General features: G+C 44.5%; 1 protein-coding gene across 3 annotated transcripts in view; it reads left to right on the top strand.

The window, feature by feature from the left end:
* Plxna4 (plexin A4) overlaps positions 1-14043 on the top strand; it is a 422862-nt gene that overhangs the window by 209070 nt on the left and 199749 nt on the right. Inside the window, exon 3 of one of the 3 annotated variants that reach the window (XM_013021640.1) lies at positions 5747-5763. The exons of the other annotated variants lie outside the window; for them this stretch is intronic. Within the exon in view, the coding sequence (XP_012877094.1) occupies positions 5747-5763 (17 nt within the window). The remainder of the gene's footprint in view (positions 1-5746; positions 5764-14043) is intronic. 3 annotated transcript variants of the gene reach the window in all.

Raw genomic sequence — 14043 nt, 5'->3', positions numbered from 1 at the left:
TTGGAAGCAGGTGGCTTCCTAACCTCCTTCAGAGCTCCTTCCTTGCATCTTGGTCTTTATTCTCTGATGTGAATCCCTTGTGGGGGCATTTCTGGTTCTCCGATACCTGCTGCTGCTGCTTCTTTGGAGTAAGAATGTTGGTTCCCACCTTTCTTATGAGAGTCCCATACAGAGAGAAAAATCCTTATTAAATTCTGCCTCCAACTTCTGTTTTGTAACATGTTTTGATAGGTTCTCTAGCTGACCTTTAAAAAAAATCCCCTGTGCTTTTCTCTGGTCTCCTCAGCACTTGCTTGGGTTATGGAAGTAATATTGTCTGGGCCAGAATAATTACTCAACCATGCCCTTGTTCCAGGGCGATAACTTCTGCAACACTCCCACCCTGGTATCTGTTGCCAATAGCAGCGGACTTCGATATGTCCTTGAAAAAGGACCAAACTAGCCACAGGTGATAGGAGAGACCCAGGACCCCTGTCCTCATAGGCATACCCTTTGGGGCACTCTTCATTCTGAGGAGGAGTGAGAATTGTGGGATTACTCAAAGCACGAACCCTTCTACTTCTGTTTCTTAACAACAGCTTTGACCGAATTCAGGAAGTTCATACTTTAATATCACTGTTTATAAGCTGCTCAGCGATGTTTACCATGGTTATAATTGGTATCATTAAGTTTAGGTGACATTATTAATGCTGCTGATTAAATTGCTATAAACCCAACTTCACCATTTACACAAATAGTCATGTCTGAGTTCCTGGCTCTCACATTCGAGCAGGAGTGTAGAAACACAGGCGCATGGTGAGGCAGAGTTGGGAGGGAAAATGGAACCCTCGTTTCTTACCTATTAACCAGAACTTCTAGGAAGATCTAGCATTGGCTATCAGGAATATTTACTTCCTTTCTAAAGCGGTTCTCATGAAAGCTGGACATACTTTCAAAAGCATTGGCCAAGAGCTCTCCCCTCGCGCACCTGTCTCTGCCCTCCTCCTCCCTCTACTCCTCTCACCTCAAGCAAAGCAGGTGCTGGGCTGTGGCTACTTCTTAGTCCTTATCCTGCTCTCCCAATCTACTCCTCCACCATTTACCCAAACAGTGTCTCCTTACCTGCTCTCCTACTAAGCAAAATGATTAGACACAGTCGGACACTCCCACCAATATTCATGGCACAATTGAATTGCCATTGTAACAGTATTAAGAAGACATGAGGCCTTTGAGGGGGGATTCAGTTATGAGAGTTAGACTCTAGTGAGTGGGTTCATGCTTGCTGTCACTAGGGAAGTGGGCTTGTTAGCCCTAGCCATCCTCGGGTTGAGTTTGCTATATAACCAGTCTAACTTAGGTTCTTTTTTCCTCTCTCTCTCTCTCTCTCTCTCTCAGCAAGAGGGCCCTCACCAATGCAAAACCCTTCCACCCTGGGCTTCCCAAAGTAGAAGAAATAGGTTTCTTTTGTCTATCAGTCATCCAATCTGTGGTATACTATTAGGGGAGCACAAAATGGGTAAAGACTGGAGACACATTTTGTTCCCAGGTCTCTATTCCTTTCTCCCCTTACCTTCCCTCTCCTCTTATGTATAAACATAGTATTTTTATGACTATTTGAGATTACTTATCCCTGTACACACACACACATACACACATACAGAGAGAGAGAGAGAGAGAGAGCACACCAGGATGATATAAACTACATGGGTCCCAGATGGGCACGTGGTCAATGCTAGATACATACTAAATGAATGAATGAGAGTTTGCTAAGCAGGTGATATTCTGGTTTATCCTGACATTTGACAGAAGTGGGAATTTCAGTGGGTGCATTTCTAGCTTATAGCCAGTGGGCTTTACCTTCAGCTAATGGAATCTGACATCAGCTGTCTTGGAGATTTATCTTTTAGGATGTTTCATTTGCAGTGAACGGAGATGCATCAGGTTGTCCTAATCCTAAAGGGAATTTCTAGGGAAAGACGTTAGACTTTAGTCAGCAATGGGAGGCTGATCAAGAGGACCAGGACCAAGCAAAAGTCCTGGGCACATAGGAAGACATCACAGCATTGTGTAGCTAGACATGTTAGTCAGCAAAACTAGGCATACCTCTGTCTGACCTTGAACCCATCACGTTTCAACCCATTGAGACTCCTTTCGCCTAGAAGCATGCAGGTGCTGACAAGCACCTTGCACACCTTCTCTATGCTTTCCTAGGCTGTCATCAGGTTTCCTCCCAGAGGTCCTCTGTGGAGCTCACCACCACTTGTCCATTTCTCTGCCTTTGCTGAGGCTGTATGTGTTGGTTGCTAGGCAGAGGGAGGAGCTAGGACATCTTCCTTTTTGAAGCAAGAGAGTCCCTCTCCAAGAGCTCTCCCTGCCCAGATTAATAACAACCATCTGCAGAGCAGGGGTATGTTAGGACACACACATATGTGTACAAACATCCATGGGACATTTACCACGCAGCCTGCCCTGCTTCGGCAACCTCCGTGTGTAAGTGCGAAACAGCGCTGAGGATAATGGTGATGCCTGTTGCCAAAAAGTTATTTTTGTGAAAGGCTCCAGCCCACCACCCTCTGCCATGGGAACACTTTTTTCCCTGATGGGAAATGAAGAACCGGAGTGGAGTAGCAGTCGATATGGCAATGTAGAACTGAGCTCTAAAAAAGATGTTAGACTCCAGTGCATTTAAATAAAAACTCCTGGCTAAATTGTGAGTACCATGAGTTCACAGTGATACTTATTTGTGGATTTGAGCTCGTTCTTAGTTTAAGTCCTTTAATACACAGGCTCAGTATGCGCGCGCGCGCACACACACACACACACACACACACACACACACGCGCGCGCGCGCGCACACACACACGCGCACACACGTCACTCCATTGGTACCCCAGGCCCTCAGGCATGCACCAAGCTGCCTGTAATGATTCAGATGTCATTAACCTAAACCCACCAGGACAGTTGCTCCTTTGATGTTCCCTTGGGGGGAACATTCCAGGAGGTCCCACTCTTACTGATGTGGAACTCTCTGGGGGTCAGTGAGCATTGAGGACATGTGTTGGGGATGGGGGAGAGGAAAAACCCCTGGGCTCAGGCTCCATGAGGGAAACAGATCTGACGGGAAAAGACCACAGACTTCCAGGGATTGCTAAGCCTTCCAGAAGTACAACAGACATCGTTAGTGCCTGGCCCAGGAGATCTTCCCAGCCAGTAACAAGGCAGCTAATCACAGATCTGAGCAAGATATTCCCTCACCTCCTGCCTCAGTTTCTCCTGTCATAACTGGGAGAATATCTGCTTCTTCTTAAAGATAAAATCAAGTCATTCATGGAGTTGTTGGGTCAAATAAGAACAGTGAGGTAAGCTGTAAGAGGGGTTTCTGCGGACATGTTTCTGAAGTCTTTGTTATGTAATAAGGTTTTCCTTTAATAAGCAACTTTTCCGATACACATGCATCGTGCCCAACCAAGTAAGCAAACCTGCGATTAAGTAATAATGATACGATTACAGCCATTGGCATCATACTGATGGTTAGTTTCTACAATAACAATTAGCTCTCAGATGTGATTTAATATAGGCATAAGCACATACTTAAGAAAGGATCTAAGAACAACTTAGAAAGTAATCAGGGGGAAAAAAAAGTGTTCTGGGCAGGGGCCATAAAACCAGAGCCAATAAATTAGCCAGCCAACCAGACATTCTGTTATTTGATAAAACTAATAATGCAAAACTTATTGCTATAGCAGAAACGTCATAAAAATGTAGTAAAAATAAACAAGCACATGGCTCTGGCAGAAGAGCTGAAAACAAGTGTAGAAACTGGAGGCATCGAAGTATCGCCAAGAAGAAGCAGCTTGGCAAGTGGGAGCAGCGATGTTCACATATATTAGTGGAAAATCTTACGGAATTTGGGATATTTTTCATGTTTGAGCAATATTTTGGGAAGTGATATTTCATACATCCTTGTCTCGGTACCAAGAGTGTTCTCATCCCTACGTTATTTTGTAATGTGCTTGATTGGTGACGTCTGTTACTGCTATGATGCCTTTTGGTAGAAACATTTGAAAAGCAGAGGAAAAGAGAGAAGGCAAAACGGTATTAAGCTCCATAGCCATCCTTTGATCTGTCGTCTCCTGATGAGTTCTTGGAATAGTCGTGCGCACGATGAGGTGATGTGTCCCCATTTCACAAGGCTACGACAAGAACAGGGTATACAAGGACTCACATAAGACACTGCCTGATAGTGGAGCCCCAAGCTGGGCCATGACACTTACTGTCTTGTATACCTGTCTTTGGTCACAGGTGTGCTGAGGATAAAGCACATGAGTCAGACAGAGCAGGCCTCCTCCTGCTCCCGCAAGTTCTTGCCCCCTCCAGTGTGAGCATGCTCTCCATGTTGCTTCCTCCTTCAAATCTCTCACCTGTCCCACAGGGTCCTTCAAGGACTATATAAGGACTGATCAGGAAGGGGCTAGTAGGAGGTTCAAAGGTCAAGGTCAATGATTTGTTTCCAAGTCCCAATCTTCCTCTTCATCACTACCCCAAGTAGAATCCCAGTGTCTCCTGATGTCATTCACTTTCTCTATCCATAGCTTCCTGGAGTCAGGAGAGGGGAGGCTGGCCTCTCCCTCGTAAGTCCCTACTCATGCATAGAGTCTGCCTCCCAGCCTGGCTGGGCACCTGCAGCTCAGCCACCTCCACAGCTAGTGACAGCCGGGGTCTGCCCCAAACAATGGAGCACATATATGTGAGAAGGACATGCTTTGGGCAGTTCATGGGAGGAGGGGGAGGAGGGAAACAGCTGTGTTTTGGATCTGAATGGGTTACAGGCCTAGTTGGCCCCTCGGATGGCCGCCAGCAGGGGAAGTGGGAAGGCTGTGAGGAGAATAGCAAGCTTCTCCTAGCAGGGTCTATTCCAGATGAATGCAGCCTCCTCGCCCTTAAATCCAATTAAAGGCCGATATTATGTCAGTGGAAATGTATGCCAATCCTAATATAGTCTAATAAGCCTTAAAATAGCACTCTGCAAGTGGAAAGCCCTGTGGTTTAATTTGATTCGAAGCCTAATAACAGGCTTAATAAGAGGGAATTGGCCCCCTTTTATTCTCCAACTGGTCTCTGCATGCTCTTTTCTTCCTTCCTTTCTTTGCCTCCTCTTCTCCTTTCTTTTCCTGGAGCTCTGTGGTGTGACGGAGCCATGCTGGAGTGGATGTGAGGTAGATGCTTCTTTCCCCATGAAGCTGCCAGCTGAGAGCCTCAAACTACTGCTACCTGTGGGAATGTAGTTCTGGCATGTAGCAGGCTCTCCATGAATTTACCTTAGTTAATCTTTGCACTAGGTGAGGCTGGCCAGGGCAAGGTGCTTCCTCTCTGCTTTGCTGACTCCCATTGCAGATGGGGATGATTGATGGACGTACTCAAGTCCTGTCTCTAGGATATACTGGCTTAGAGGAAGAGTTTTGCCACTATCTTCTTGGTAGGCCCTTGATCTTCCTCCTCAGAATAATGGAAACACTGACCGTTTACATTGTCAATGGTCTTCCAAGTTTTAAGTCCATCCAGAGACTGAGTCAACTTTTGCTTTATGGAACTTTGGTCTAATTTTGGCTCATAGATTCTTACCCCCCCACACACACACACTTAGAAAGCAAAGTTTAAAGTTTAGTGATTTAGTATATTAAAAAGAAGACAGTTCTACTGAAATATCACTTACATTTCAAATAATTCACCCAAAGACTATAATTCAATGGTTTTTATAATGCAGGAGCTTTTAGTACATTTACAGTTATGCAACCATCCCCACACCAATCTTAAAACATATTCATTACTCTAAAAATAAACTCTACATTCCTTAGCCAAAAACCTCCAGTGCTCTATGCCTCCTACTTTTAGGCAACCACTCAGCCACTTTGTCTCTATAGATAAACCTAGCTAGACATTTGCTATCAGTGGGGTTATATAATACATGGTCTTTTGTGTCTGACTTCTTTCACTCTGCATGTTTTTAAGATTCACCCAAATTGTAGTATCTGTCAGCACTATGTTCCATCATATTCCATTGTCCTGACCTACCATATTTACTTATCCATTCTTCAACTTTTGATTAGTTTCCATTTCAAAGCTATTGCAAGCAATTCTAATATGATCGTTTGTGTACAGGTGTCTCCATGAACATACTTTTTGATAACTCTTGGGTATTTATCTACAAGAGGAATTATGGAATTTGAAAATGGTATTACCCATTTGAGGAAGATTTAAACTATTTTCCAGCTGCATGTGTTCCAATCCTCTATTTCCACACCAAGACATGTGAGTGCTTGATTTCTATTGTAGCCACCCCAGTAGGTAGGAAATGGGATCTTTGTGGCTTTGATTTTCATTTCCTCAAATGGAGTTCATGCCCTCTGATCCAGACTGGTCTGTTGAGTTATTAAATAATGAGTTATTAAATAATGAGACCTGAATTCAAATCTCAGTTGTAAAGACTGTATTAATCATTTCATCTTGGACACATTATGTGATTTTGCTGAATCCTCATTTGCAGATCTGAGGCTGGGATACTTCCTCAGGCTGTTAAGACTCATGGAAGGATGGAAAAGCATCCATCTTATGAAGGATCCGTGCATGGGCTGTGTTCATTTCCTTCCTTTCTCCCTGCCCTGATTCACGTGCCCCTGTCGCAGTACTAGGGTGGAGATGCTATTTACCCATGCTCCATCAACTTTGCAACAAGATCAGAAGAAAGAATATAATTTTTAAAAGAAAAGGAGGTAATGATGGATTGAGTTGGGACGAAAGCAACAAGCGTTTGATGCCAAGATAAAGAAACTGGAGTTCTGCTTTTGTTTTCTTTTTGAACAAGGAGAAGCGAAGGGTGAGGAGTGAGGAATAACCATCTTCAATATGAGGGGTTATTATAAGGAGGATGGGGACCAGCTGTTTGCCATCTCCAGCAAAGACATCAGAAGGGAGAATGTGCTTTTATATGGTGGCAAGCAGCCTGTGGCTTCATTATTGGGAAGCATTCCTTTGCTGTCAGTGCCCTGAAGCCTCGGGATGGGAATGTTTCAAATTTCCTGTCCCCAAAGACCTTTCCACATGTGATAAACTGCACCCAGGAGTGTGGATGAGATGCTCTGAGACCATTTCTCCACCCCCTGCACAAATGCTGTGAATCCTGGCAGTGCCCACCTTGCTTGTCTTCCCTGTGACACCCTAGGTACCCCTAAAAGCATTCCAGGGACACCCCTATCCCTTGTTTTGGCTGGATGGAGATTTCTCTATCCCCCCTCCACCATCAAGTGGTGTGGGGGAGTTGCTACTGTGTCTATTTCAGTAGTGAGTGATGTGGTTTCTATACATAGCTGTGGCTTCTAATTTCTTTGGCAGCTCCTGGGTTGAAAGGTGCTGTTAAGAGACGGGGAGGAAAGAGCTAAATAACTATTTATTTATTATTTATTTTTAAAACCTTTCAAGCAAAGCTCAAGTGTTTGGTCCTTCAGTGTATCAGCACATGGTAGCCATTATTGTCCTTGGCAGAATTTACAAGCTTGGATGTTTGGATAGCTTAGCTACTCCTGGTTGACAGAGAAGCAAACCTGAAGGTATATTGGAGGGAGCAGGGGAATGAGCCCCATAGAGGGGGATGTGTCAGACTTGGGGTGTGGCGCTGTCAGGAATTCTGTCCCTGTTGGTTCTATCGATGGTGAGCATGGCTGTAGTTCCTCAATAGTTCCTCCCCGTTTCTCACATAACTTAGTAACCAGGAGACTGAAGGAGGATGACTCTGACCCCAGGACCAGAGGCGAGTCTGACTTAACCAGGACATTCTATTTATCTTGTCTCTCCAGGATTTGGTCCAGATCATTCTTATCCAGTGGGTGTCCAGTGTTTCCCTGGCCCTTGGGATTGGGAGGGGCCTTTCCCATCATATTTTGGGGTGTCCTACTTAGTGCTCCTTTGGTAACAGTGTCCATACTATTGACCCCTACAAGCCTGGGAGCCTCTGGGAGGGTCTGGGGGGACAAACCACAACCCCTGGGATGTACTTGCCTGTAGGTGTAAACACATTCTCCAGTGGATGTTAGCACTGTGCAAATATTATGATTTTTTTCTATGTGTGTCATGATATGAAAAAGTCTGAGACACACTGAGCCAGAAGAGAAGGAGTTTGCAGGAGAAGGCTGGGCTGGCATTCCTGCAATCAGACAGGCATCATTGGATTGCTGGAACTTTGTCCTTGCACTGGACTTCCTGAAAGGTGGGTGCTCCCTCTTTGGAGAGAAGGTGCTTTTATGACCTGGTGCTGGACATGAAGAAACTACAGCAATGAAGGTGACAGTCCGTGCAGTTAGCAAACAATAGAACCAACGTTTCTACCCAAGCATCTGCCTTCTTTCCACTATCCTCTTTCCAGTGGGATGATGGACAGGTGGGAAAGAAGGGCAGGTTTCCCTCTCACACCTCTTACTCTGTAGAGTGCCACGTTAGCACCTCAAGTTCAAACCGAGAGGCGAGTAAGACTTGTCTCTCCTTCCCTTTCATCCTTTCTCTCACAATTCTCCCAGAAGAGCCATCTCTGAGTAGAATTCACATCCGAGTATCAATTCGCCTGTGCCTATGGCCCTTTACAAGGGAAGCCTGGTTAAAAATGAACACATTAGGGACCCAGCATCAGTAGCTCGTTCCTGTAATGCTAACTGTTCAAGAGGCTAAAATCTGAGATCACAGTTTGAAGCCAGCCTGGGCAGGAAAGTCTGTGAGACTCTTATCTCTGATTAACTACCCAAAAGCTGGAAGTAGAGCTGTGGATCAAGTGGTGGAGTGCCAGCATTGAATAGAAAAGCTAAGGGCCAGTGCCCAGGTCCTTAAATTCAAGCCCCAGTTCTAGCACAACAAAAGAACATGCTGGAAGTATCACATTGTCTGCTCTTCTGAAAGAGAAAAATGGAAGGGCAGGGAAAGAGACACTTCAAAGAAAATGGGCCAGGTTGAAGTTGAACACAGGGAGCTCAAAATCACTGTCTATGATTTTGAGCATCTGTCCGCATTCCCTCAGTTAGCTCTATTGTAGCTTACAGACTCCTGTGGGAGTGCATAGCTTCTGTGCCCATGGGTGATAGACTCAATATGAGACCTAACATTTCTTCTACCTGGCCATCTTGGATGGCTCCATAGGTGGCAAAATCTTGTCTTTGAAAACACCTCTTTCTTGATTTGTTCACTTTCTTAGACCATGCCTGGATTCTTTTGTTCACCTTGTTCCATTACACATACTTGCATTCAAATAGGCTCATGCTTACGAGAATCCAAACTGCCCCCTGACAGAGACTCCCTCCTTTTGCATCTCGCTTAGTTTCCAGGTGATGAAACTGGCCTTGGCCTGGGTGGTTGTCATGGAGACGCATCCCAGCTTCCCACCTCACATCAGCCCTTCAGCTCTTCCCAGCAACCTCTCTGGGCTAGACAGGGAAGAGAGGTCTGGCTTTGTGCTGTGTCTGCTTTTTATGGGGGAGGGGATTCCGCAGATAGTGCTTTGATGTGATTTAATCCAAGTTCCACAGGGATGGGAGAAATGATCTGGCCAAAAAAAAAAAAAAATCAGGGCGGTTTTCTATTTGGCTTGTTGTATTAGCTAATTATCTGAAGAGGCAATCAGAGAAGTAAGAAAAAATAGAATCAAGGTAATGCCTGTGTTATTTATATTTTATCATGTTTTCTAAGCTCAGCCAAGGGATGTAGTTTTATTTCTTTCTCTGACCCTTCCTTTAGTGTGCCCTGTTACTACGATCAGATCTCCCTGCCTAGTGATATTCTCATCAAAAATAACCTCACCTATTTTGTTCAAGGCTTTGAGTTCCTATCACATCAATAATATCATCCTGAACCTCGGTAAAGGCACTTCCTCTAGGAACTTCAACTTGTCTATGTGTTCAGTAAATACTCTGTGTGTGTGTGTGTGTGTGTGTGTGTGTGTGTGTGTGTGTGTGTGTGTGTGTGTGTGTGTGTGTGTGTGTGTGTGTGTGTGGTGTATCTAGAATGGATCCCAGGTATCTCAAAAGACTCTGGGCACTGCCTTCAGTAACACTGATGGTTTTCAGTAGGGAAAGGCCATCCTGCTCCTGCTGCAGTGAGCAGATGAAAGACATTGAAGCACAGAAGAAAATTAAGGATGTTGTACTTGTTCATAGACTTTTAGATATTAAACAAACTACAATCCAGTGGCCTGAAAGGGAAAGTCATTTGTACTCCCTGATTGGTTGCTTTGTGGCCCTTCCAACACATTTGAAAAGCCACAATACAAAACAAGCAAACAACAACAACAAAAATCTCTGTAACTATATGACTTGTTTTATGAGAAGAAGGGTGGAATTCACAGTGGAATAGGGAAGCTGAAACCCTAGATCTTACTCCTTCCTGTACAACCAATTTAGTCAATCACTTTGTGCTTTTGACCTTTTCTAAAACTTATTATTTCCCTTAAAACATTGAGTTAAAGTACATACCAGCCTCACTTGATCTGAACCAGAGATGTGAAGATCCTTTCTAACCTACATGCCATGCTAGAAATACCAAGTTTAATTAAAACAGTGAGGGATCTCATTTTGTTTCTGCAACCATCCTATGAGTTTGACATTATTTGATGAGGTTGGGAGACATCAAACAACTTGTCAAAAGTCACACAGGTAGGAAGGAGCCATACCTGGCATGGGATCTTCTGACTTCAACTTGAAGGCTTCTCACAAATCTCCAGCTGTCTGTGGGAACCTAGTTAACCCACCATAGAGACAGAACCAGAGTGAGGGTCATTTCAAGGTCACCCCAACAAGCAGGCTACTGTATAGGCTCTGGCATGATACGCTGCCCTGGTGACCAGGACTTCTAGGAGCCTTATAGAAAGGGATAGAACAGGCCAGGAGAGAAAGTGAGGGAGAAGGGAAAGACACAAAAATGGCCCTGCTGGCCTGGCAGAGGGAAGGGTAAATGTGCCATGCTGAAGTCCTTTGAGCCAAGAGAAAATGTGTGTCTTTATCTTTGTCTGTACAATTTATAGTCCAGCTGGGCTCTTCTGTGAGCTTGGGGCTGTTCTGGCGCTGCCGAAAGAGTTCCTCTTGGGGTGAGCCGCTTGGAGCCCCTGGGAACCTGCCAGGAGCACACTGTAGTCATGGTTATTGGAGGAAGTTCCCATTGGCACTGACTGGTGCAGCCAGAAGATTTAGGAGACCAATCTACAGAGTTCCCAGACTAGCCAGCTCACCTGAAGTCAGTATGGCAGAACGGTGGCTTGTATCATGTTCCTCCCTCTGCAGGGACCAAGCCTTCCTTCGATCATTTGTTCATTCATTCGAGGGGATCTCAACACACAGTAACATAGCAAGACTTGTAGAGGAGATGTAGCATGCCTTCCTGCAGGAGAGCTCAGTGCACCTGGTAGACGTGACTTTCTTGTCCTTAAGAAATAAGTGAGAGCACAATGTTGATGTGTAGTGTGTGTTTAACAAGCATCCATGGATCTACAGATTACTATAGCTCACTGTTGCCCAGATAATTTCTGGAGTTGTTCATTCATTGAGATGAATGTTCATCTTTGGAGTGCTGGTTTAACAGAAGAGTTGATTAGCCCATGCTGTATAGTAAGGGGGTATTTTAGAACTTCTGCTATTAGCTAAGTAACACCCCCTTAATGTGTTAACAGTCTGGATTTAGTGCCTCTATTGGTTTTTTTTATTTAGTACTCTGCTGATGAACACCTAAAGCCATCCCTCAAAGGAGCTTTTGAAAGATCTGCCCAAATGCATGGATATACTTATTCATCTTCTCATATTCATTCACTCATTTTCCTAACATTGATAAATTTCTGGCTGTTGGATGGATACTTACCAGCTGTAAATTTCCACTGAGGAAGGGTACTCTGGGAACACACCTCATCCAGGTAATTCATAGCAGCTCTCATTTCTCCTTTTAGGTAGAAATTCTCATCACTGTGTCATAGGTTGTTCTAGCTTTTTTATTATTATTTAATATATCTTTTTATTGTAAAGATACCATACAGAGGGATTACAGTTACACGAGTAAGGTAATGAGTCCATTTCCTTTCAAGCATTGCTACCCCTTTCTTTGTTTTCCCCTTACCATCTCTGCCCTTCCTACCTCCCCAACTCTTCCACCACCGCCCCCCAAAGTTGTAAAGTTTGTTTTAAATATAGTGTCTTGTACATCTCGTTGTTACAATGGGTCAACCTGTATGGTTGTTTCAGCATTTTGTTATTTCCCTTCCCCTCTCCAAATTAGAAAAAATGTATATACAAGATGCAGGGCAAGGACATCAAATACAGTGACAACAGGGGTTACACCATGGGAAAGAACATACAAAGAAACAAAAAAAATCACATGGTACTTTATAAATACATTAAAAACAATAGCAAGAAAGATAAAACCACTTGTGTTCCTATCTTGGGGGTTCATTTCACTTAGCATCATCTTATATGGTCATATGTGCATAGCTTTTGACCTTTGACCCCGAGTGCCTGGGAGATAGTATTATCCCCACTTTTCAGTGAAAAGTGACATCTCCACTCATCTCTTCCCTGACATGTAATTAAATTGTAGTGCAGAGAAATGACATGGCCACTCAGGGACAGATGTAGGAGCAGAAAATATTTTGATTAGCAGCTGCTAGGAATCAGCACCCAAGCCATCATGGAGACAATAGGCTGACTCAGGAAGGAGTGAGTCTGGATAGAGTTCTCCCTCTTGACAGGTGCCAGTGTTGACCCCTCTGGATGCAGAATAGAGATGAGGCACACCCACATGTTCCATGGGACAGCACCGTTGGTCCACCAGGACCAGAATGCTAAGGCACCCCTTCATCACAATGGCCTCTCGCTCTACTCAGGGAACTCTATTTCTGGTTCTGTGAAAAGGGAGGAACTAGACTTTGGGAGTTCTTGATCATATCACTGCAGATGTAGAAAATTCCATCTCTGGGGCTGCTTCCCTCAGGACCAAGATGGAGGGTGGAAATCCCTATCTTCCCACACTCACATACTACCCAGTCATGGCCTACCGTCAATGCTTCAGACACTGCTTGGATGGGCTCCCCGCAGGGAACTGGTCGTACAGGACAGGGATAGGGGCTTTCAAGAAGGCAGCTCACCTGTTCTCCTGCCTGCAGAGACAGATGTGTTCTATCATCCTGAAACGTCCTGGCTCTTCAGCTGTGTGTTAGGGATGATGGTAAATGTGGGTTGCAACAGTACATCTAAATCACGTGCTCACCTGTGTGTGGACCTCCCCTGGTCATTATGTGATCTAAGACAAGCCATGTCTTACTCTCTTCTGAGCCTCAATTTTCCCCTTTTGTTCTCCTTATTACTGGCTCTCAAAGCCCCCAGGGGCTTGCAAAGGATGAGGCATCCATGTTTATTGTTTTATTTTTTATATTTTTTATTATGTATAAGCAGCGATACAAAGGAGCTGCCATTCAACAAAGTAGTACGTAAAAACAATGATTTTTGATGAATGCCACCTCATTCATCATTTCCCCCCATCCGCCCAATCCTACTCCTTCCCTCAATTTTCTATATTGATTTGTTTTTTGCTGGTAATGGAGCCTGAACTCATGGCCTGGTCACTGTATCTAAGCTTTTTTGCTCAAGGCTAGTGTTCTACCACTTTGAGTCACAGTACCATGTCTGGTTTTCTAGGGGTTAATTGGAGGTAAGAGTCCCACAGACTTTCTTGTCCAGCTGACTTTGAACTGCAATCTTCAAATCTTAGCCTCCTAAGTAACATGGATTATAGACACGAGCCACTGGCTCCTGGCTATGGATTGAATTTTATGACTGCATTTTCCCTTCTTCCTCTCTTCATTCATCTACTCCCTCTCCACTCCCTCCTTCTCCTTTTTGAGTACCCACTTCCTGGTTTTTATTTTGTTGGACTGTGAGTTTAGACTTCCTTTTTTTTGGGGGGGGGTCCGGTCATGGGGCCTGAACTCTGGGCCTGGGCGCTGTCCCTCAGCTCTTCAGCTCAAGGCTAGAGCTCTACCACTTGAGCCACAGC

This window comes from Dipodomys ordii, unplaced genomic scaffold, assembly GCF_000151885.1.
Source record: "Dipodomys ordii isolate 6190 unplaced genomic scaffold, Dord_2.0 Scaffold56, whole genome shotgun sequence".
NCBI lineage: Eukaryota > Metazoa > Chordata > Mammalia > Rodentia > Heteromyidae > Dipodomys > Dipodomys ordii.
Note: the sequence above shows the minus strand (reverse complement) of the source record. Positions and strands in the feature narration are given on the sequence as shown.